Source organism: Emys orbicularis, chromosome 4 (genome assembly GCF_028017835.1).
Source record: "Emys orbicularis isolate rEmyOrb1 chromosome 4, rEmyOrb1.hap1, whole genome shotgun sequence".
NCBI classification, from domain to species: Eukaryota; Metazoa; Chordata; order Testudines; family Emydidae; genus Emys; species Emys orbicularis.
This window is the reverse complement of record NC_088686.1, coordinates 44,756,177-44,781,753: the sequence shown is the minus strand read 5'-3', so window position 1 is coordinate 44,781,753 and position 25,577 is coordinate 44,756,177. Positions and strand designations below refer to the sequence as shown.

The 25,577-nt window shown below is 51.0% G+C and overlaps 1 protein-coding gene across 1 annotated transcript; it reads right to left on the bottom strand.

Annotated features, from left to right (window-relative positions):
* Positions 1–55: 55 nt before the first annotated feature.
* On the bottom strand, positions 56–25,577 carry ABCD4 (ATP binding cassette subfamily D member 4). The gene is made up of 19 exons (XM_065403268.1): positions 25,552–25,577; positions 23,940–24,067; positions 23,655–23,782; positions 22,044–22,183; positions 18,767–18,883; positions 18,325–18,450; positions 17,222–17,272; positions 14,930–15,024; positions 13,742–13,863; positions 12,103–12,194; positions 11,182–11,271; positions 8,621–8,841; positions 8,182–8,273; positions 7,886–7,922; positions 5,526–5,575; positions 5,032–5,084; positions 4,438–4,514; positions 404–519; positions 56–151 (listed from the first exon to the last, which is right to left on the bottom strand). The coding sequence occupies exons 1-19, from the start codon at positions 25,575–25,577 to the stop codon at positions 56–58; spliced, it is 1,857 nt and encodes a 618-aa protein (XP_065259340.1).

Below are 25,577 nucleotides of genomic sequence, written 5' to 3'. Positions count from 1 at the left end.
CAGGTGTTTCTGCAGCTCCTGGGTAATTAACCAGTCTCAAGCCTCGGTACTTTTTTCAGCATCCCTCACTGGCTGGGAGCCGCCTCGCTCTCTCGGTTCTTGTTAGTTCCCATCTTCCTCTTCCGGAGAGTTTCAAAATCCAAGTGTGAAACTGCAATTCAGCAACACACAACTGAGTGCCTTGGCTTCAAAGGGGGATCCACTTCCTCCCCAGGAGCTGGCCCATGTACACCCCACCATCCCTCTCCCTCCCTGCCCAACTCCATGCCATCCACCCACTGACAACATATGCCTCTGCCATTCCTCCACCTGCCCTTCCCTGCCCTGTTCAGTCCCAAATGCAGTCCAGGAGCTAGCAGGCCCCCCGTGCTGATGGAAATAGGTCTGCCGCTCTCAGTCTCACCTTTTCCAGGCTGGTGCGATGTCCCACACTGACTAGCGTCATCCCCAGCTGAGCGCAAGTGCGGTATAGCTCATTCTCCACCTCCTCTGTCAGAGCACTGGTGGCTTCATCCAGCACTGAGAGCAAAGCAGAAAGCCCCATCAACATGGCATCATCCAAGGACTGCAACCAGTCAGGCTAGCTAGCCAGCCCGGCCAATCCCTGCTCTCTAGCCTGCTTTTCCCTATAGGTGTGGATTCTGGACTGAGCAGCTGTTGAGACCCTTGCTCACATGCTGCATGGAGCTGTCAAAACTGAAACCTCCATGGAGGGACTCTTAGGCAAACTACAAAAGGTACCAGAGAAGCAGGGCAGGGACCTTTGTTCACCGCTGGTCCCAGCTCCCAAAGCTACTGTCTGCTGAAGGGGAAACCTGGTCTTCCCAACAGGACTCCTACTCCAGCCAAAAGAATGCAGCTTGCGTCATGTACCCCCTCCAGCACAGTCAGATGCCAGTGAGTATTACTGGGGTTTGTCTTTCCATAAGAAACCTTCAAACACCTTATAATCTGGGGAAGTCTCCCCTATGAGAAAGCCTCCAGGGCTGGAGACATTGGGGAAGTTAGAACCCCAGCCCCATTCACTCCACAAGCTGGACCTCAATTCTGTGGCAATGTTTCTGAATTCAGCTACACGCTGGTGGGGCAGACTGGAAATTTTGCAGCCATTTCACTGAAATTAAAAATGAAGGGGTTTAATGACTACTACATTCTTGGAGTCCCTGGGGTATTTTACAGACTCCACAATTGTCAGTTTTCAACATGCCAAAGATTTTTGTACTGGTGGCCGGGGTTGTGAGGAAACAAGCTGCAGGTGTTGGTGGCAGGGGATTGTGCTGGAAGCATTTCCACTCGCGATTCACTTTAGCAGAAACATCCAACTCAACAATCAACAAGGCTGCCAGGTACATTTGGATCTTTAGGTTTGAGAATCAACATCCCAAGGTGATGAATGGGACAGATCATAGAAATGCAGGGCTCAAGTCGTCAATTAGTCCAGCTCCCTGCACTGAAGCAGGACCAAGTCAACCTAGATCACCCGGACAGGTGTTTGTCTAATCTCTTTTTAAAAACCTCCAGTGACGGGGATTCCACAACGTCCCTTGGTAACTTGTTCCAGTGCTTAACGAGCCTTATAGTTAGTTTTTCCTGATATCAACATGAATCTCCCTTGCTACAGGTTAAGCCCATTACTTCGTGTCCTACCTTCAATGGACATGGAGAAAATGATCACTATCCTCTCAATAACAGCCCTTAACATATTGGAAGATTTATCAGCTTCCCTCCTTCACTCTTTTTTCCTCAAGACTAAGTTTTTTTTAACCTTTCCGCGTAAGTCAGGTTGTCTAAACTGTTTATCATTTTTGTTGCTCTCCTCTGGACGCTCTCCAATTTGTCCACATTTTTCTTAAAGTGTTGTGCCGAGAACTGGTCGCAATACTCCAGCTGAGGCTGCGCCAGTACAGAGTAGGGTAGAAAAATTACCTCCCATGGCTTAGATATGATACTCCTGTTAATACACCCAGAATGGAATTTGCCTTTTCTCAAATGCACCGCACTGTTGGTTCATATACAATTGATGATCTACTACAGGCCCCAGATCCTTTGCTGCTGCTGCTGAGCCAGTTATTCTCCATTTTGTAGCTGTGCACTTCACTTTCCCCTCCTACGCACAATACTCCCTCTCAGAGCGACCGTTTCAGGCTGCCTGCTGATACGCAGACAACACCGCACTGGTTCTGAGCAGGTCATGTTTATCTTCACAACCATTAGAGCGCGAAACAAACAAAAGTTTAGATTCCAGAGCCCAATTCCACACCAAAGGGTGGGTTGTGTGGCACTGCTGAACACCAGGGCCCCTGTTAGAACAGCCGCCAGCCGAGGAAGAGGAGCCTCCATGAGCTCAACCTTTGAAAAGTAACTTCTGATGTTTTTCTATGAAATGTTGCACTAAGTGGGGTTACAAGCTTCCCCGGTGGAGCTTTCAGGGAGCCTTGCTGAATACTCACCCCCATGTAGGAAATTCCCTGGTAAACAAGATGGATAAAAAAAACTGAGCTAAGGATGAGATCATTTTTCCCACTTGGCATCTCTTCCCCCTCCCCCACTTAATACCACTCAATCCCTACGCCAGACCTCCCCTTGGAATATAGATACACTCCCCCTGCCAAAACGCTACATGCTCATCACCAACAGTTACTGTAAATAATTAATGCACAAGCTTCTCCCTGGAGGGGAAGTGATCTAGTGGCGAGCGCAGTCACAACCTTCTCCCCAACAACTCTCTCACTGTGGGCCAGAGGACCTGATGGAGGCAAAAAAGCTCAACACTGTAACTCAGCTCTACCACTTTGTCCACGGTACACAATGAACAAAACATTCACTCAAGTTACCTCCTGTACTACACACAGACACATACAAATCTGCACTGAAAGTACATTATTAAGGTTGCAAAGTCAAGCTCTCAAAAGTCAGGAAATGGCAGGATTAAGGTTGCCCGTGTAATCAGCACTAGAGGGGGGATGTGAAACGCTTTACCAGTGGATTTCACAGATCTTTGCTGACACCAGAGCAATGGGTTCCACTGCAGGTTCTGGAAGGAACACGCTCTAGAGGGCACAGCCTCTTCTGCCATTCCCCCACTAAGATTTGACCCCTTCTGCCTTGTCCCCTCCAACCTGTCCCATTCCTGTCTCTTACCCACCCCGGGCTCCTCATCCCACTGAGAGCACAGGAGAGACAGGCTCCCTGCTCTCAGTTCTACTGCCCAGTTCTCACACAGCCTACAGCAGCAATTGTAGGGAAAGTCCGACTCAGCCCTAGGCTACAGCATATCCAATACAGATCAACTCTTCTGCCAAGCTAGCTCTGAAGCTCTAGCAAGTCTTTAATGAGCAGGTGCAAGTTGCAATTTTTTGAAAGGCTTATAACTTGACTAAATTGACTGGAGGATGGCAAAAGGCACATCCCTGACACAAGGCCATCTCCCTGCCAAACTTCAAGGCCTTGCTCCAAAGTATGGCCCAGGGCAGCTGGACCGTGAAATTCCATTCCCTAGAAGTGCCTGGAAAGCATGCCAGAGACTGTGGCTGGAGCCTACTGAGACTCAGGAGAGCTTAAAAGTACACAGATCCAGCACATGGGTCCAGACACAGCAGCCTTGTGAGCATCCAGAAGGGGAAGCCCAGCCAGGCCTGTGACACCGAGCAGACACCCAGCATAGAAGATTTCAGCCTGACTAGTTAATGTTTGGCAAAAATTATAAACAACTGAAAACAGGGTCTTGTAATGGTGAGTATCAGGCAATCTTAATAACAGATGATGCAATCCACCCCTATAATAGGGGGAAGCTCACTACAACCTGTGTAGGAGCTCCAGGGAAAGAGTGTTTTCAATCCATCCTTCATGAGACACCGTCCCATGGCAATTCACTCTCTCCCTTTGTCACTTTGCCCACAAACAGCCTGGTGCCTTTTCCTGTTCTGCCCTTGAGCCACGAACATGCTCAGTGGCCCTGTGCACCATACAGTCTCACTCGCCTTCAAACGCCTCTTCCTCACACACGTCTTCCCATTAGCCTTCCTGTCCTTTGCAGTCCCCCTCCACCCATGGCACTGATCACAGATTTTAATATATTAAGGTTGTGGGAAAGAATTTGAGACGACAACACAGGAGAGCATCTCTTGTGCTCTGTCTCAGTGGGAGCCCTGGTTCTCCCTCACCTTTGTTCATCCTCTTTTGCACAGTTTAGTCTAACAGTCAAAAGCTCCCTAGGGCAGATATTTGCCACTTCTTTGGTCCAGCAGGCACCCTGAACTATGGGACTGTATAAAGATGTTCACTGGGACAGATGCACACTTCATCTGGCAGCTGGAGGGTACACACAGGAAGTCATGACTGATGGCAAAGAAAAGGGGGTTTTCTAAACAGTCTCTCTGCTGGTTTACCCCTCCAGCTGCACAGAGACCCGCTCTTCTCCAGCCTGCCGTCACTCACCTGCATATCTGGGTTGGAGGTAGAAGAGCCTTGCAAATGAGAGTCTCTGCATCTCCCCTGGGGACAGGATGTCATACCTGCAGCAGAGACAAGAATCAGAACGAGGAGCAATTAGCACCAACTTGCCGATGAACCGAACCCTCTGGCAATCAGTAACACGAGAGAACCATGTGAGCCACCTTCACTGTCTGCATCACAGAGCAGTGGTCTCAGAGCAGTCTCCTGCAGAGGCACTCAGCGCCCTCACCCCCCCCCCCCCACACACGTTCACAGGGAGCCAACTCCTTTCCAAGCCTGGCACCCAGAGCTGTCAGATTCAGAGCTTAGGGGTGGCTCTGCAGCCCCAGGGATCTCAGATTGCCTTGGGAGCAGATGTGCCTATGTGGGACTATCAGACTCAGACGCTAGGGGCAGGAACCGACTCTCAATGCTAAAATGACATCTGTTCCCAAATACCATTCCCTTACCCCGTGCGGCTGGATGCAGAGGATATTCCCCTCAGAAGTCAGGCAGCTCTGTGACACTGCTCCGCACTCACTTCCACTAACCAGGAGATCTACACAAACCCAGCCTCAGACACTGCACCAGCCTTACCAGTTCCAATCCACCTGCTGGTCCAGACCCCCTGTGCGCGCCAACAAATCAGACTGCAAATGATACAGAAAAGAGACTAATGAAAATCTGAGCACGTCCCCAGCTCTGACCAACAGCCTCCCATGGCAGATACAGCCCTGAATAGAACCACTCCCTTTGTCCCCAGTGCTGTCCTCGATAATCCCTTTCCATCCTTCTCCCAAAGTCACCTCCCCCACAAACGTGCCTCCTGATTTCACCTTCCCATGACAATCCTTCTCCCAACCCGGTGTCACTCCTGCCCTTGGTACGTTCCCACCTCACCGGTGTCGCACCTTCCACGGCAATACTCCTCCTCTGCTGAGCCTAGTGGGAGGGTTCTGTCCAGGTTATAGAGAACACCCTGCACATGACACTCAGCACTGTGCTGCCCTGCCAGGAGAGGTAGGACAGCACAGTGCCTCCAGTGATAGCGCAGGCCAGTTATGCTGTTGTCAGCTCCCTTAGCAACTCACCAGCCCAGCTAGCTCCAGGAATTGCAGGATCCTCTCATCATCTGCAGACCCTAGAACACAAAGAGCATCATCAACATGTCCAGGACAACAGCATCGCTAGGGCAACACCTTCGTGGGATCACCAAAGATTGGCCAACAGGGGCCCAAATCTCCCACTGCTTCCCATGAGTGTTTCTGGTTGCTTGTTTATTTTTTAATAAAGTCATTTAAAGTCTAACTTTTGACTGTCTGAACCACTGAAGAGCTGCAGGTTTCACACTCCAACCTTCGGCCCAAGGCAGCTCCTACAGGCGCACCACATGCAGGGGAGGTTAAACACCAACATCCAGGAGCAGCACCATGAACAGACTTGCCACTCTAGGCAGAGGTTTCAGAGCTGTATCTAGAGCCTAGGTCAGTGGAGAACAAGGGAGGAGAAACAGCCCGAACACAGAGACCAAGGGTTCAGTAGTTCTGACTGTGCCCAACTGCCACAGAAACGTGCCTTAAGCAAGACTGCCTCAGAGCTCTAACCCTCATATTGCAAGCCGGGAAATCCCAGGGGTCAGAACACAGGCACCAGCAAATGGGGAGTTCTGGGAGGGGAACAAGAAGTTCCAACAAATGAAGGGACTATATCAGAGCTAAAACGAGCCAGCCAGTTGGAATCTAAAATGGACACGTGAGCTGATGTGGAAGCTGAGCAGAAGAGCCATGTACCTACCAAGTGCCTCTCTGAAGTGAAGTTAGCCTTTGCCACCTTGACATTAGGCGACTACAATGCACTCTACATGTGGCTATGCCTCCAGCCTATCTGGAAGCAGAATGTAGTTGCCAGCTTATTGGGCATTACTTCACTCAGACAACATTACACTGGAGCTCTGCAGTCTGCACTGGCTTCCAATCAGACTCCAGTCTGGTTATAATTGATAGAGTCCTACAAGGCTTGACTCCTGGCTACATCGGTCACAGGGGTGTGCTTTGGTGAGGGGAAGGGGGGAAGAGATACCACCCACAGCAGGGCTGACTCTGGAACACTCTTCCTATGGGTCTGACAGAACCAGGATTCATTTGCCTTCAGGACATAATGCAAAGTCCAGCTATTTTCTCAGGTTCTTTGTGAGGGGGTAAGTTTATTTAGAATAGGCTCCCTAGGCAGGCTCTATACTCTGTGGAGCAGTCATAAAACACAATAAAAGTTACAAGAAATGACTGTTCAGCCCACCATGGTATAGCAATAAATACCCGCCATCCAACAGGAGGATAACGCAACAAATCCAGGAGCGGGAACGTCCAGTCATGGGCTGTCAAGTAGCCCTGTGGTCTGGGTAAACTTTCGATGGGCACTTTGCGGAGCACTTTTTTTTTAGCTTTGTTTTTGTATATTTAAGTGTTTATTTAAAAACAAACAAACAAACACACACACACACACACACACACCCAAGATCTGCTGGGAAAGGTGCTTTCAGAAATCTAACGAAATATCTATTATTTACCATGACAATAAGACAATTTGGTACTGAAGGGGGCTGGTGATGAAATATGTTGGGTAACATTACAAAGAACAAAGGAGTGTTGTGGGCAACTACTACAGCACTGAGAAACAGAAAATCCACAGCACCCCGAGTACTTGAATCAACTGATCCTATTCTCATGGGGGCGTCCCACTCCTAAGATACCCTTCATGGACCTACTTCTTACTGATCAGAAGGTGCAGACTCAGTGTTTGACTAATCCAGAATCTGGGGGAATTGAGAAGTGTAGTAAGGGTGATTTGAGTACTTCCCCCACTCCACACACATGTATGGAAATCAGCAGGGAACCCTAGAAGATTCCATACATAAGTAGCAATGAACAATGATTCCAGGGTTATGAGTTCAATCCTTGAGGGGGCCACTTAGAGCTCTGGGGCAAAATCAGTACTTGGTCCTGCTAGTGAAGGCAGGGGGCTGGACTTGATGACCTTCCAAGGTCCCTTCCAGTTCTAGGAGATAGGATATCTCCATTAATTTATTTTATTTAAATTTAAATTTTTATTTAAATTTAAATAAAATAAATTAATGGAGATATATTTAAATAAAATTTAAATTTAATGATGCCGAGCACAAGGGACAAGCAACGGCCAATGTGGCTTCACAAAGGGCTGTTCACAAGAGCGAATCCTCCTCCCGGAAGTGTATGGAGAGCATGGAGCTGAACTACAGACACAGATAAGGCTTTCAAGGAAACGCTAAGGGCAGCAAAAGCAGAGTGAGTTAGTGCTGCTAATGTACGGACCAGCAGGGAGGTGGCTGGGCTGGGAAAAAAATGTGCCAGTGGGGTGTACAGGACAGGTGCAGCCAGTGATCATTTAGTAGCTGCTTCAATTAATTTCCACTCACCTGAAACTGGATAAATCTTCTTCAGAGGATAAATCACCTGGTTGAACAAACCAAACACAGACCCATGTCAGAGGAAGCTGGACATGGAGTTCATCCAGCCACACGCTGTGCCCAGAACTCAGACACGAGGAGATGAGCTATCACCAGTCCTCTCTCCTATGAGCCTTTATGCAGCTCACAGTTTCCTAGCACTGGGGTTGCTTGTCCTGTCTCATCTGCTCTGAGTGCAACTAGGGACTGGGACTGTCACACTTTGTGCAGCCAGCCTGTGGGAGCCCTGCACCAAACTGACTCACCTGTTCTCGCAGGGTTCCATCTGTGAAGAAAGGTCTCTGTGGCAGGAACACCACCCCATGGGGGCCAAAGCAGGTCAGCATGTGGATGTTCCCTGCATAGATCCAAGAGACAGAGTCACACCAATTCACAAGCTCACCTTCTAGCCCTTTCCCGGTGCACAGGCCTGCATTAGTGAGATGCAAGCACTAGGTAATGATCACGCTTCCACGGATCAGAGGTCAGGTGCTCAGCAGAGTGCACTGATGAGAAGTTCACACCACTAGCATACGGGAGAGGGGACAGCTCGAACGCACCAGTGACAGCACTCACACTCACAAGTGCCACAGGCCGCAACTTCCCACAAGTGGCGCAAGTTCCACCCACCAGCCTCCCTGGGGCAGCACCAGCTCCTGCCCTCCCTTTAGTGGGATGAGGTTTTGGAGGAGTCACTATCCTTACCCCGTGTGCTCTCCCAGAGGCCACCAAGGACCCTCAGGAGTGATGTCTTCCCCGTGCCAGTGTTCCCCACGATCAGCAGATTGTTCCCTTGGGAAATCCGTAGGTCCAGGTCCTTGATGAGCAGCTTGTCCGAGGATGGAACCGAGAGAGACACTCGCTCCAGGAGGAAGGCTGTATCCCCCAGCACAGTCTGCTCTCCAGGACCACTGGAGCCCAGAAACCAAGGCAGAGAGAGAAGAAAAGAGCCAAGGGTAAGTGACTGAGACTTGAGGTGGTGAGGAGCAGATGCCTTTCAAATGACTTATGCCTCCCCTAATGTCATATTTAGGGCCTAGATATCATGGCGACTGGTGCCTACTGACAAACTCAACAGATTCCAGCCTTCGGAGTTAGAAAGCACCAGTTACTGGGGTACCAAGGTATCATTTATACCAGCTACGCTGTGAAATAATGGGCTAATCAGTGACCCAGCACAAAACCACAGCACGGACCACACAAGCCACTTGCCTGCAGCAGGGGCTCTGGCAAAGGGTAACCACGAACTGTGATCTCCAGTTCCCCCTTGTGGAAACATTGCCATAGCAGTTGCTAGCTCTGGAAGGCTGTACTGGGAATACACAGCCCCCATAGATGGTCTACACTGGAAAAAAAACAAAAAAAAAAGACTATGCCAGCAGGTCTCAGAGCCTGGGTCAGCTGATTCAGGGCTCACGCTACAGGGCTAACAATAGCAGTGTAGACATTACTGCTTGGGCTGGAGCTCGGGCTCTGAAACCTGGCAAAGGGGGTGGGTTTCCAAGCCCAAGTGGGAAAGTCTACACTGCTACTGTTAGCCCCGTAGTGCAAGCCCAAGGACCCAGGCTCTGGGACTCGCTGCCACAGGGTTTTCTTTGCAGTGTAGACATACCTTATAAGGCCCTTTCATAGCGGGGCCGCACTTCAATCCAGAATTAAACAGATTCAAGCTGGAAAACAACGTGTAAGGAATCAGCGACTTAATGATGGACAGGACAAGAGATGGAGAGTGTGGACGATTCACTCATAACTTTTTAAAACACACACACCCTCCTATGAATACGAGACCTAGATCCCACTGTCTCCCTCTCCCCTCACTCATCTCTCTAGAGTGTACGCTCTCTGAGGTAGAAGCTGTTTTTGTAGAGGTTTGTCCAGCCCCCAGCACAAAAGGGCCCAGATCCTGTGGGGGGGGCTGTGGCTGCTATTACATAAGTTATACTCAGTGGGGCTCCCAGACCCAATCTTCTCAGACTGCAAGTCAAAAACTATCAGATTGCAGGAACCAAACCGCTCATTCTGCTTCACACCTCACTGCCCACAACAATGGGAACTGCACTCTGAGCTCAGCTAGCAACAATCCTGATGCATGAGGCAAATCCATCCATCTCCCTAGCAACCTGCTCAGGCCCAGGAACCCAGCAGGAAGGAATCAGGAAGCACAGGGGCAGCAGAAATGGCAGGAATAGAAGTCACTTTGCTGGCCAGAGGCATCTGACAGTTAGAGGCCAAGGCCAGGATTTTCAGACTTTGGGGCTTGCAGTCCTCATCCGTGAAAGGCAGGCCACTTTGATTCAGGCCTGCCTTTAGACTTCTAGGTTTGGAAAGGTTGACCCACGCCCCTGAACATGCCGTCAGGTCCCCACCCCTCCAAGTACTGGTACTAATCCCACAAATGGAAGGAACACATTCAAAAGTGTAGAAACACCCCCCAAATGCAGGGGCTGCCATGACTGACAGGATGTGATGATCTGGGACAGTAGCAAGAAGGAAAATGCTGAAGGAGAGCCCCATAGTGAGGAACCGGAGGGAGCCTGAAATTGGCCAAAGCCCTGGAGAACACATTATCAAGAACAATCCCACTGGCTGCTGGGGTCGGAGCAGACTAGATAGAGCTTCTCTCTCTCTAGAGACTTATTTACCATTTTCACTATGGTCATGCCCTGAAATCCTAGTTGGGATCAGGACCCCACTGTACTGGGTGCTACATGTACATGCACGCACATGAAGACATGTTCCCTGCCCCAAACAGCTTATAAACTAATTTGAAACACGATGCGACAGGTGAGCGTGACAGTTGGAGGGGAGAGGAGGCAGCCAGTAACAGATCACATGACTACGAATACATTGGCGGTAGAGGGGCTCAACTTGCTGACCTCAAAGGGCTTTTTCACAAACACCTGGCTACCAGCATCTGCCTCTTATTGAGCTGGTTGATTTCCAAGGCTACAGATTCCTTGATTTTCCAGTGATATGAACATACTTCCCTGCCTCAGGGAGATTTTAGGGACATGCCCAATGGTTGTTTAATCTGTGCCTATTCCTCAGGCACACCGGATGCAGACCTCTGCCCCTCCTTATAGCACCCCTGGGGGAATTCAAGGGAGAAGGACCCGAGGCTGCAGTGTTTGGAGGAAACCCTATTTTACCATCCCAGAGGCACATCCAAAATGCCTGATGAACGTGAGAGTTTTTCCCACAGCCTGGAAACCCAGCTGCAGACAGTAAGTTACCATCCCAAGCTCAGGCTGGCCGCAGATACTCACTTGTCAAAGTCCCAGTTGGTTTTGGCTTCTGATTCACAATCACGGTGTTTCCTGGAGAGAGACAGCAGCGTCTCCTGCAGCTCCCCAATTCTGTAAGACAGAGGGGGTAGCAAGAGGGACAGACGTGACTCCGCAGCCCTCTCCCCACCTTCCAGCTCCTGTCCTCACTGGGCTTCTTAACAGACTGTATTTAATGCAATGTGCTCAGGGCTGTACAGGACACAGAGCAAGTCCTACCCTACAGAGCTGCCAGGCTGAACCACTGACAGGACGTCCACTCGTGGGGGGAATGGAAGGAGGTTAAAAAAAGAGTTCTCTTTTGTTTTTTAATTACCCAGAGTTCCTAAGCAGGGGGCATAATGGGGAGCTTTAGGAGGGATGCTGGGAAGGAGATGCAGCCAGTTCAGTGCCTTCCATTGCAAGCTACTCACTGGACTAGAAAGTACATGGACACTAGTGGGCTGCGACTAAGGCATATTTTAAAGGAAGAGCTACCCTTCCATTCAGCATCTCGCCTCCTCAGTGGCCTCTTCTGGCAAGGGGATTCCAGTCATAGGCAATCAGCACCCAGCCTCTGGAGAGAAGTGCTCCCTGCCAACCTCGGTTCCAAATGGGCCCACGGCAGTGACCTTTGAGTTCGAGTTCTCTGGGGCAAGGGCAGTCTTGCACTAGGTGTATGGACGGACCATGCCTAGCACCATCTGGGTTTGGGTCTGTGGATGCTATCTTCATACTAAGAATGACACCTCGTACAAGCTAACCCCACATTAGCAATCACCCCTTTCCAAGGAGCCCTGCCTAGGGTACAAGCTTCCCCACTTCTGCCAGAGCCGCAGACTGGGACATTCCCAGAAGCCTTGCACTGGGGCACCAAGAAGGTTCCCTCTCCTGGAGACAGGATTAAGGGAGGGCAACTCTCACCTGTGTGTGTAGCCAGCCACGTCAGACAAGGTGGCGGAGAGCTCGATGAGCTGGCTGAAGCAACTGATGAGGTAAATGGAGACAAAGGCATTCTGCCGGAAAAATCACACGCCGGGAGAAGAGTTAGCATGGAGATGGGGCAGCAGCGCCCAGAGCTGAGGTGGCTGTGCCTGCCCTCACAGCCAGCAAGCAAGCGGCAATGGGATACCATATTCTCAGCTAGGGGCAGCCATCACAGTTGGGCATGTGCAGTCGCTCAGACTCTAGGAGAGTGGTGTCCCAAAGAGGGACAAACGACAGAGAAAGCGGCACCGGACAAGAGACTTAACAGGGCTCACCTGCACCAGCCTGTAGACTGACCCAGGGGAGATCCCTCCCGGTGTCTGCTAGTAGCTGCCCTTTCTCACTCCCCACAGCCATTGAGCGAACTGCCTCCCATAAGGCCATCCCTGTAGGGAACACGATCAGCCCACTGCAAACCCAATAACTGGCCGGGGGGCCTGGTGGTAGGACTCGGGGAGGAGAGGGCACCAGGACTCATTCCCCACAGGAATCCCCACTGGCCTGAACACTCCCTAGAGCCCTGGACCGTGCCTCACACTGATGCCTTAGGAATCCCAGCCAGTAGGGAGCTCCTCTCAGTACTCCAAGGGTTAAAGCCTCTAACAGCTTTAAGCGAAAGAGGAACAATCAGAAGAACCACCAGGAACTCTGAATAAACAGGCTGCAGCTGTTCGGTTAGCACGTCCATGAGTCCTGCCAAGTTGCACTGCGACTCCTGCCAGCACTGAGGTCAGTGTCCTCTCCCCGGTGTCACGCTGACCACTTCCCCCCCACCCTGTACTGGAAGTGGTCTGCTACTCTCGGATGCATGTCTCTGCTACACAGCCTGGAATGCTAAACTGGCTGCTTTTAGATCTGCATTACCAGTCTCAGACTGTTTTTGTTCAGCTGGGAACCAGTCAGATTTGGAGGCCCCTCCCTAGGGGCCTAGTGAGGCAACAAAAGCGGGAGAGAGATCAGCCTTCTAGACAGAGCAGTTCCATGCAGACAGGGGCTTTTGGAGCCAAGAATCTGGTTTGTGGACAGGTTGGTTCCATGAGCAGCCAGCTGCTGCAGCCTCTCTTCAGTCTGCAGAAGCAGTGGGCTTGGCAGTGCTACATGGGCCCAGCCCTGCTCCGATGCCTCGTGCTGTCTCATCAGTATGTAACCTTTCATTTAAAACAGGAGGGCCTGATCCTGCAAATGCCTGTGTGTGAGATTAGCTTTCCATACGTGAGTCAATCACACACCTAAGAGTTTGCAGGCACAGGGCCTATGTTTCTAGCCCTTATGTTGGCAAAGAATGTCCTGAATGTGACCCAGTGAAGTCAGCATCCCTACCGAGGGGCAGTCACCCCCCCAACCTCCAGCACCGCCTCTCGCAGCGCAGTGCTCGCTCTGCTCTCAATATCAGCCACCCCTTCCGCTGGAACCCAGCCCTGCACAGCACATCGCTCTCTTTGGATTTAGCACCAGACCCTCAGGATTGGGTCAGCCTGTGCTTCGTCACATCCCCTGGCCTAGTGTCCTGCAGGGTGCAAGGGGAAGAACCGCAGCACATGGAAAACGTTCCTCTGGTAGATGGTGCTGAACTCACCTTGCTGACCAGAGCGCTCAGCTGTGCTGGATCCAGGTCACCATAGACACCACTAAAGATGGGAATGGCAATCACCACGTAACTCAGAATGCTGCCCAGATAGTCAAAGGTGTTGATCCCAACTGGATATAAACACATTGGCAGGAATTAATGAGCAGGGAACACCCTCTGTCCCAGGCAAACCCAAGTCCAATTTCTGAGGCCAAACAGAACTAGTCCCACCCCCTCATTCACACGCCTCACACTGCACCTCGGGGGCCAAGACAAAAGACAGCAAAAGACCCACATCACAGGGATGAAACCTGTTGGCATGAAGCTCCCCCAGCCAGGGCACCAAAGTGGAGAAAAAGCCATCCAGATACCACCACCCACACAGCCAGAATACCTTAGACAGGGCAAAATCCACCCAGCCTACTTGTTTCCAAATGCCAGAGCCCCCGCTGCCTCTTAGAAACATGGGGAAGCAAAGTGGCCAGCCAAGCCAGGACGCAGGAAGGAATATCCGGGGGATCTGGCTGGGGCAGGAAGCCTACATCACTGACCTTCCTAAGGAACACAGGAAAGGCAGAAACGCTCAAGTGTTCAGAATTCCCACATACACCACTCCACTGTTTGCAAAGCTTGAGATTCTACCCTGAAGGCAAGGCACTCACTTGCCCTTGATCCTAAGTACTAAGGGACTGGCTCAGGCAGGGCTGGAATCAGGATCACAGTCAAGATTTCCGGGCAGCACCAGGGCAAGAGGGACATGCTTTACACAGACATGGCCTCAGAGCAGCTCCCGTTCATTCCCACCAACCCTTCTCCCTTCCAAGAGCCCAGTTTCCCTGACGCTCTTAGTGTGGATGACTGAAATCCCAAGTGCTGCTGCCACCTGTTCCCCTCAGAGTCTGGATTCCGGCAGAGCCCGTTTCCTGATTTGGTCCTCTGGCTTTGCCAGTGTCTCCCCCAAGGCATTAGTGTGACACCCAATGTCATTCTCTCCTAGGTTCTCCTCTAGGAAGGCAATGCCCCCGCAACAAACACCTGAGGTGCCAGTACACCAATACGTATGGCCTCCTGCAGCCAGGAGCAGTGGAGGAGTAGCCAGCACTCCTATATGTCCCTGGGGACTCACTCCCCAGCCCTGATGATTACCCTGATGAAGCTGCCACATGCCCCTGCAAATCAAGGAAATTCTTCACTTACTGTAGAGCCACAGTTCTTTGCCCATCAGCTCCCTCTGTGTCTGCAGGAGGCTCTGCAACCGGCGGTCAGTTCTCATGTGCTCGACCTGCCCAGCTCTGCAAAACAAGACAGTAGCATGCCATGGATCTATCAAAGCCATCACATACTGGGTGCACTGCAGAGTGATGAAAGCATTGCAGGACTATTGTAGGTATCTGGAGCATGCCCATCACCATAGTATCTGAGCAATGTTATTGTGGTGGCCAAGCACTAAATACCCAGATGCCTGGTGAATGTGCCTTTGAGGAGCTCCTCAGCTGAGGCAGGTGGCCCTGAGAAAGAATCTGCCAGAGCACCTTGGTATTTCTATTAGACATGGAGGGCAAAAAAGAGGCAAGTGATGACAGCAAGGCCCAACACCGGACTAGGGCGCCCGTGGGGCTACTTCATGCACCTGAACAAAGAGCCTTCTGGAATGGATGGACAAAACACCGCAGTGTTCCTGGAGCCAGAAAGGGAAGCAGTGAGGCGAGCTGAGGAGGTGACATCTAGCCACCAAGATGCCCAGTCCTTACCTTGGCCACTGCTCTATAACCGTTGCTGAAGCAGCAATGGACTGATTACTGGTCTCTTGTGGGTCACTATGGCTCAGGTCTTCAACATCCTGAGAAGCCAAACCGTGAAGTACTTGACACAGCTAATCCAGGTGAATCTGTGTCTATTGCATTCATGTCCCTGGAGCTGTCTGACTAAGACTGGATTTCAAGCCTGGAAGGGGGCTCCTCTCCCACCCCAGCTTTAGTAGGTGCTCATATAGTCGCAGTCATTGCTGACTCTTAGATCCACACCCCTCTGACTGCACACTGGGAGCCTAGATCCTTGCACCAGAGAGCTCCATTTACACACCAAACCACCTGGGCTGAGGCCTGCAACAGCTACTTCCACTCATTCACAATGTTTACAGCACCCTCAGGTGGTGAAAAGCAGAAAAAGATAAAATGTTTAGTATTCAAACGCAGGCTGTGTCCACGCTGAATTTCTACCAACTCTAGCCCCAGCGGAGCGGCGCATGGGGCTAACCCCGGTGGAGCTGCCAGTGTAGGTCCAGTGCAGTGCTTTTACCACCATATTGTCCAACTTGGCTCACAGCACATCTAGATGATACAGCAGTGAAGATACTTGTCCCCAGCTCCCATTATTATCACCACGTGGGCACAGCACTGGGCTAGATTGATGGAGGGAGAACCGCTACAGGTGCTCAACCAGATCAGGCCAGTGAGCCACATACACAATGGAGACAGGGAGGGCTGGAGAATGGGGCAGCCCCTGTTGTCCCCCAGTGACAAGATCCCATAGTGCTAAGGCTAGAAGGTGAGGGGAACATTGACCTTCATAGCCCACAGCCAGGCACTCCACTCCAGACCTTATCAAGCTGGGGGCCCACAGGCATCAGGGTTCTAGCCAGTTGGATGCAACATCTTTAGTAATGATCTGATTCAGGCGGGTAAAGAGCATGTTGGTACAACGCTGGGAGGCACTGCAGACACCATACAGCACTGGGCAGGTCCCACCTGGGAGGGCACGCTCAGTTCTGGACACCTCAGTAGCAGCAGACATTGACAGAGTGGATGCAGTTCAGAGAAGAGCAACAAGGTGGCCAGAGGGACTGAGCTAGGAGGAGAGAGAGAGAAAGAACTGAAGTCTGTCTAGCTGGGCTGACAACAAAGGGGAAACAGGAGAGAGTAGCGGGATCAAATTAGGAAAAGGGAACCTTAGAACAGATCTCAGGAGAGGATCTTAACAGGATAGGATGAGGCCCTTGAACAGTCTCCCAGAGCAGTAGAAGAGGCCCCAGTCTGATGCACCAGGAAATGGTCTGTAGGCCATAGAATAATCCTAAACTGGACCCTGAAGAAGGGGGAGAGGGGAAAGGGTTGTTCCTCTCCAACTCCTAGGATTTTAATGCACCTGGGTTATTTATTGACCACTGACAGCAGGTGCTGTGCAGAACACAAAGGAAGGCACTGTGGCACAATTACAGGTCTAGGAAACTCTCCTACAGGCACTTTTTCTTAAAGGAACTGTAGGACCCAGCACAGGCCCTGTACTTGGATCATAGCAGAGCAGCAAGTTAGAGACTTGGTACCAGACACAGGGGGCAGGGACAAGGGCCCTTAAACAAACAGGACAGGACAAGGCAATGCAAGCAATAGGATAGGTCCCTTCCCTTACTGTTCTGGAATGTGTGAACTGAGCAGTTACTCTAGGAGCTGGAAGGATCCATGAGAAGAAACAGGTTAGCCCATCATTTACCTGTAGAAAGCAGCTGGCTCTGCATTTACACGAATCTGCATGTGCTTGAACCTGCACAACGCAAACCAAAACGTGAGACGCGACCACCCCACGGATTACACAATGAACATCCCCGCAACAGAAAAATCCATCCCTGCTCCTGCCATCATGCTGAGTGACCTCACAGATTCTTAGCCCAGGAATGGGCCTGAACATAGGGCCAGAGGCCTTGAGCAAGGTTCAGAAGGGCACTACACTGCCCTATACATAGGTACCATCAGAGCAGGTCAGTTTAGGGTCTAGTTTGGTCTCCTCCCTTCTGCACCAATCACACTGGACCACTGGCATCCCACTCGCTGGGACAGCCCAGTATCCCATAGCTTGTTTACTAGCCCAGTAGCTCTGATACACTGGATCAGATCAATGAGCCCATCTAATCCGGCATCCCCATGCTGCACCGTATCACACCAATGGGCACATCTGCTCTGCTGTCCACACCTCTGACAGTGACGGATGCTGGATGCTTCAGAGGAAGCTGTCAAACCCTTATAATGCACCTGGTCATTGACCAATACCTTTCCAGTTTATGCCCTGAAGCATAAGGAGAGATTTAGAAGACCTAAGGGGTGTGTGGGGATTTCAGGCACATCATGAAGGTAAGTGCATGTGTGTGGTGGGAGGAAGAGGAATGCCTCAAGTCTCAGCCACCATCCTTGGTGAATGTGGATCAAGATCCAACTTAACAGAAGCTCCATGCTCCCTCTACTCCACAGCACCTCACTGCAATTAGCAGCAGCAGCAGCAAGGGATCAGTGGAAAACACTGATGGCTGGACCAACGGAGACCAAGGGGCGCTGTCTCACCAGGTCACACTCTAGTGGCAGGGATGGGTGGGGCTTAGCACGTTGATCCCAGATGGGGGTCTCTGAGGCTGGGTTCAGTGGGCTGGTTGTGGGCTCAGAGGAGCTGAGCAGGCTGACTTGCTTAGTCAGAGGAGGGGGGAGGAGATTAGCCACATATGGGTCAAACACTGAGTGGACTGGACTGGGGGCTGAGCAGGCTGGCATTAAGCAGAGCAATTCCAGAAAGGAAGGGTCAGTGACAGCAAGACTCCAACCACTCACCTGAAATCCCCCTCCAGCTTCTCCTGATGCACCAGTTTCGACACAATGGGACTCATCAGCACCTTGTTAACAACTGTCCCAATGACAAAATACCCAAAGATACTTACTGGGCCCAGCCAGCCGGTGCTAAAGGGGAAGATGGAGAGAGGTTAGCTAGCAAACCCAGGAAAGGCCACACACACTAGACTGGGAGGGTAGTCTCAGAAATACCCACCCCACTATTACACATGAACCCCAGTATACTAGGTCTAGGAACTCTACCCGCCCCCCGCATAGTCAGAGTCATCCCCACCAAATCAGTGCCAGGAATCCCACACCATGTGCTAGTGCCAGGATTCAAATTCCCAGCCCCTAAGTTCTGAGAACCGTAGCACTCCCGGGAATGGTATGAAAGCAGCTCTAAGAGGTGCAGTACTCCAATGGGAAGGTGCAGAGATCCTACCTTTGAAAGCACTGATAGGTGTAGTAGCCCAGTGTAAAAGGAGAGATGATGAGTTTACTGGCCATGGAACTTAGCTGTCTGCAGAACCTCTCCACATCCTGACTGATTCGCTGGTCTCTGCTCGACATAAAACAACACTGTTAAAGCCAAGTATGAAAGCAAGAACAAATCAGAACAAGAGATAATAAAGCCCTGTCAGGACGCACCTAGTTCCTTCCCCCACCGCTTCCACCCCACACCCTGGGGAGGGCTGTTCCATTGTCTATTCTCAGGGTTTTGTCCAATCCAGTTTTTGAGGAAGCAAGTAATGGGGCTTCCACCACTTCCCTTGCAAAACCGTTCCACAACCTGACAGGACTTATTAAGATGCCATTAACAACACCCAGGCACAATGTTCCTTCTCCCTTCTTGGTGCTCACAACCCTGCCCCTACTTAGCCATCTCTTGGAGCCCCATGTGCACTACAAAACCCCCAAGTCACTTCCAGACCTCTTAGCCTGATTACACATATCAGTTAACAACACAGTTAGGGGCCCTATCCACACTGCCAAAGGCTGACGCTGCTATAATAAGCGGCTTGAACGGATTATGTTTAGCGTGTAGGCTGGCCCCTTATGCAAGCTACACATATTTTTCAAAACTTTCTCCATAAATCAATCCCTTACTTTCACTGCTCTCCTTTGAACTCCTTCCAATTTGTCAATATCTGCCTGGGAAGGAGGTGCCCTGAACCAACACAGTACAGAAGGCACGGCTTCCCCAGAGCCGGGGGAGGGAGACTCTCCCCTCCTTAACTCTTGACATGTTCCCTCTGCAACCCCAAAACAGCACCAGCTTTGTGGTTTTATGCTGCCCCATCATACACTGATCTTACTGCTACTGCTGCTGTCCTCCCTACTCACAAGTGTTTGTGACCATCTATCATCCAGTTACATTTTAACTAGACTGGAAACCAGGGGCAAGAATGTTGTTTTTCCTTTGTCTGTTAAGCAACATTTATGGCTCCATATAAGTAATATTAATTCAGATACCCTGCTAGAACCCTGAGCTGTTTGGATGTGTTACCCTGACGATGCCCATCTACTTATTCCCCCCAGCGCAGAGGGGAGAAAGAGAGAAAGAAAGAAAGGTAGTCCCCAGTTGGATTACATTGTGTGAGCTAACAAGACACCACCTCACCATTACTGCTTAGCCTCTAACCTCCTGGTGCAGGGGAAGATCCCTGAGGAAAACCCATCAGACACATTTCTGTCCTGGAGTATTTTCAATTATGAGCCATAGCAGAACACATTTGTTTGGGGGCGGGGAATGAAATGTATTCCATAGCGATACAATAAATTCATTCCGTCGCAGAATTTAGGACTTGCTGCCATACAATTTGGTCCCATGTTGCTGAGGAACCAAGGGGGCCCTGATTATATAGTGCACATCCCAAGGTTAAAAGCAAACATTTGACTAAGATAAGTCTGGTGAGGGGCCTCTCTGTTCCTTCCCTGAAGGAACAGCTGGGTGTGCGTGAGTTTTTGGTTTTGATCCATGCTCTGCACTGGCTGCCTATCACACTAACGAGGCATCCAGGTGTCTTGACCTTAGGCACTACTTTCTAAACCTGTTTCTGCACTTTTGGTCTCTAGTGCAAAGTTTTGTCAGCAACAAACATTTCTTGAGGTTGGCGGCAGCTCCAGTCATGGCTGGAGAATCATAGTTCAGTGCCACTCCTGTATCTCCATCCCACACAGATGTGGTGCTAAATCACTTTTATTACAGAATGATCATGATCCTCTTAGTTGAGAGGACTAAATTACCTGAAGTCATCTCCATTAACAAGAGTTATGGTCCCCATTAAGCAATCATTTCCTGTAACTATCTCTGGGCTCAGCTCAATTCCCTGGGAGGTGTCACCAGTAAGAGAAGTGAATTGTACCACTAGTTATCCAAGTCTGAAGTACCCATTCCTCAGCCTGTAGGCAGGGCTGTGCATAACGTCATTATGCAGCCATGTAACTTGCTACAGAATTGTTTTTTTTATTTTGCCACAAATATTTAGTTCAGAATCTGAACTAAAAAATGCATACAGCCCCTCTTCTCTCCGTGATATGAGTGCAACTAACACAGTGACTACACAAATCTATAGGCAGCCTGAAACAATAGCTCTGGGAGGGGTGACAGCTAAATGGAGTGACCTCTCAAAAGCCTAAGGATGTCGATTCAAATGGCAACATTAACTATTTAGCTGCTCATCATTTTATCAGGATCATCCAGCTAATATACCCCTCCTCTCCCTGCTTGTTGATGCAGTGGCAAATATTGCAGTGGGGTGTAATGGAGAAGCCAGTTGTCAAAGTTTGCTGGGATGAACTATGAGGAATTCAACTCTCCACCCACTACTCCCAAGTTCAAAGTCACCTCTGACCCTGCCCAAAAGGGGTTGGGAAAGAGAAGATATACCCCCCCTTCTCGAGTTCTAAAGGCCTCTACTGCAAGAAACAAAGCCAACTCCCAAGCCTTTCCTGGGTGTCAAAAGCCCCGGCTGACCCCTGCCTGGCTGTCAAAACCTTTTAGAAAAACACATGCATCCAATTAAAAATTCTGGGTAGTTTAAAATCAAAACAAACAAAGATGCCTGTCCCAACTGGACTGGGGAGAGAGGGGAAGAGGGCGGAGGGGAACCAGCTGTATGGTTCCAACGTCCCTGCCACAGGATAACACGTTGCGCAGCACATGGGGTCTCGTTTGTAACCAACACCACTGTGCAAATAACTAGTCTCATTATTTTAAGCCTCAAGTGGACAGATTTTCCTTGCTCCATATTTGAGCCCTGTCAAAGAGGAAGGATTTACCCTGGGCAAAGCACCAGCCCAAAGGATGATCTCACATCCCTACCACGGAGAGGAGGGTCTTTGAGAGGGAAGCAAGGCCCTGAGGGAGGGAGTCGGCTGTGGGGGCAGCGGGGGGCTGCATGAGGCAGGTAAGACCTGGCAGCACAGAAGAAGATCCACCAACAGAAACAACAGCACTTTCTGCCAGCCTGCAGGCAGTGAGATCTTTTGGCAATGAAGAGAGTTCTCTATCAGGAACTGCCTTCCACCAGGCACAGAGATAGGGGCCCAGGCCACCCAGCCCTAGAGAAAAACCCACAGAACAGAATCACACACACAGAGAGCTCAAAACGGCCCCCTACCAAGGGCAGCCAGATACACAGACATGGCAGCCAAAGAGCGAGGAGCAGTTCAGGAGACACCAAGCAAGAGGCTGAAAGAAGTTGCGAACAGCCTACGGATTATCGATGTCCTCGCGCAGCACGTTCAGGGTGTAATACACCTGGCCCTGGAAATAGTAGCCATGAAGGTATTCGGTGAGAGTCTTCCTCCAGCTCACATACATCAGGTTACAGATAAACTGGTCCAAGCTTTTCAGCTGGGATGAGGCAAAGAGAGACAGAAAGAGGGGCAGGGAGAGCAATCATTTAATGATACAAATCCAAAATGAATCAGCAATAAAAAACGAAATGGCCCACTCCACATTCAGCTGTCTGCACAGGGCAGAAGGGAGTCCCAGTCCCTCCCTTTGGGCACTAAGCTCCAAGAGCAACGCTGCAAGCTGTACTCTGGGGGAATTCTGTGCCAAAATATTAAAAATTCTGCACACAACTTTCAAATTCTGCAAAATTCTGCATATTTTATTTGTCAAAACAACACAATAGAATCACACCAGTTTCAATTATTTTGGGTTATTTATTTCAAAATACGTCTCAGCAAGTATGTCTGTAACAATACAGACAACAAAAAAGATTCAGAAAATGTTTTCTGACAAATAGATTCCTTACTAGGCATATTAATACAGAACTCTAAGTAATAATTCATTTAAACTACAATACAGAACTGTATTTCCCGCACTCCTCAGAAGCAGTGCAAAGACTTGGGGGAGTCAGGGGTAACGGAGGAGCTGAGGGAGAGGAAAGTAAATTGTTGAGAAGGAGCCTGGGTGTGAACTTGGAGGGTATGGGTGGGAAAAGTGTGGAACAGGTGTTTTTGGGGGTGTGGGGAGGGATTGTTAGCAAGCTTCCCCCATGCAGACCCTGGCTGACCCTTAGCCTCTCCCATTCAGTCAGGCACATCTGCCCATCCCCATGTGTCCCTCCACCCCCTCAGACATCCACTCCCATGTGGCCCACACTCCTCCCCCTGTCCCTATATGGCTCTATACCCCCTTCCCCATGTGTCCCTGCACCCTCCCATCTCCATGTGTCTCTGTGCCCCCCCTCAGCCCCTATGTAGCTCTGCACCCCCCCTCATCACCATGTGGCCCTACACCTCCCTCCCCCCTCTGGCCCTGTGCCTCCATTCCCATTCAGCCCCTGCCCCAGTCTGTCCTCCCACACTAGCCCTTATGAGACCCTGTCTGACTCCCCCAGCACCCCACGCTGTCTGTCTCCCCATAGCCCCTGTCTCCTGACCCAGCCTGACAGGCGCTGTGAAGAAGGCAGGCTCTTTTTGTTCCCTAGCTGGACGGGAGCTGCTGCTGTGTTCTATTGCCACAATGCCATCTGGTGAGCAAAAGGCAGAACTGCAGCAACATTTCAGCAGAAGCTTTTTCTGCATAAAAAGTTTAAAATATGCATGGCTCATTAATTATGCACACGTGCAGTAGTGCAGAATCCCCCCAGGAGTAAAGCTGACAAGGGATCCCTGGTCTGACCAACAGATCCCAGGCTTGAGAGCACATGCTGCAACCTAGGGAGGACTCTCCTTTTTTATAGGGTGCCTCTCTGTTCCTCCCCACCCTAAGAGGGCAGACAGGGTGCGGGCAGGAGAGGAGGTGGTTACTGTCTTACCATAGGATCCCTCTTTGCTCTCCCTAGCCCTCTGCGAGCACATGCCACTCTTACCGTGGAATTGAGTACGATGAGTATCACAGCAATCGTAGTCAGGGTTTTGAACCCAGAGAAGTCCTTGCTCCCCAGAACCCCGTAGTACTGGCTGGGGATCAATCCCACCTGGTAAATGACCAACTGCTCTGGGAGGCAACAAGAAACACAGAGGGAAAATTAAGGGCTGAGGAGGCACAGTAGAGGAGGAGGAGGGGCAAGAAGCATACCCCAATGAAAGGCCTGGAATTGCACCCCTCCCCTCTGTCCCCCAGCCCAACCCAGACCAGCCATTCACTAGCTCACCCAACAGGGCAATGCTCAGCAGGGTCAGGAACATGAGCACATTCTGGGAGGACCATCTGGGAAACAAGATGGCCTGGATCTTCCCGAAGCGTCGCAGAAACTGTAGGTCCAGCTGGGGCTGGGGCCTGCTGAGAGAGAGAAAGAGCAGGAGAGTGAGGTTAGCCAGCAGGCACTGGCCTCCTGAAGGTGCGCTATGTAATCTGCCTTTTACAGAGAAGTAGCCATCTCTGCTCCACCCCATCCCAGAGCCTGCTTCCCTGGAACCAGACTCTATCAACTCTTCCTCTACCTCAATGGAGGAGCCTCATATCCCCAGTGACAGTTGCAGGAGAGGCCAGGGACTAGCCTCGGGGCACCAGGAGTGTAGTGATCCTCAAAATAAAGGACTCTACATGCCAAGAGAACGAACTGCAGAGCTGCCACATAGAACATACACCTGCTTGGTCCGAGGCCAGCCAGGGGTCAAGTGTGTTCATAAGAATTCATTAGTCAGGGATTCCACAGCAGAGCTTTTGTGCTGGAGGGTCCCAAAGGAAAGAAGCCAAGATGGCTCCTCATGTTGGAGAATATGAATCCTTTCCCGTCCCTTCTACACGCTGGGATAAGCTTGGCCCCACATCATGCTTCATGTGGCAGGCAGGATCCAGGCCCCATGGTTGGATGGTGGGATTGATCCCACCCACTGAGTGTGAATCAGAGAAGCTGCTGCTCCAGCGTTCTAGATCTACCTCCAGCGCATGCCCAAGAAGTGTGGCTATTTTACATTCTGGCAAGATGCATCTAACTTGTCCTGCCAATGAAATACCTGAACTGGGAAAAAGAGATGATTCCATCTACGGGAGGGGTAAAGCCCACAATCCCTTGGAAAACTGGCCCACCTGACTCTTGAGTTGGATCCTACAGTCTAACCAAAGTGCTGAGGCTAAAGCCATCTTCCTGTTCTGTTTCTCCGACCATTCCCCCCCTCTCTGGGTCACACTCCCTTCGCTAGTTTCACATCTCCTACATCACATTCCCACCCTGGGTATCAGCCTCCAGGCTCTCTCAGCTCTTCCCCCAGCAACCACCTTTTGCTACCCAATGGACCCCCCCTCACCACCCATGCTCTGCCAGCTCCCCTTCCCTAGCTATCTAGATACTTGTATGGCCCTCATCGCTGTAATATCAGAACACACTTAGGCTCCTTTCCAGTCCCCCACAGGCAGCTGAGTCAGCCCCACACCGCCCTGGACTGGCCCCTGGGATCCTGGACACCACACAACTTCCCTCTCCTCTTCCTCCCTCCCTCCCTGCTTCCAGCTATGCCCCCCATGTGCCCCAGCTAATGTGCCCCCTACCCCATGCCCCCGCCAACCACTGGGGGGGGCCGCGGGTATGGGGGGGGCATCCAGCCAATGTGCCCCCACCGCATACCCACCAAAGCACCCCATATCCCCTCCAGCCAATGTGCCCCCCACCCCATACCCCCTGCATGCCCCGCCAGAAAACGCGCCCCCCTCGCCCCCTCCAGCCAACGTGCCCCCATATCCCCCGCACACTGCACCAACCAACGCGCCCCCCATATCCCTCCCCAATACACCCCGATCCCCCGGCTGCCCTCGCTCCCACTCACCGGCCGCCAGCGCTCCCGACAGCCAT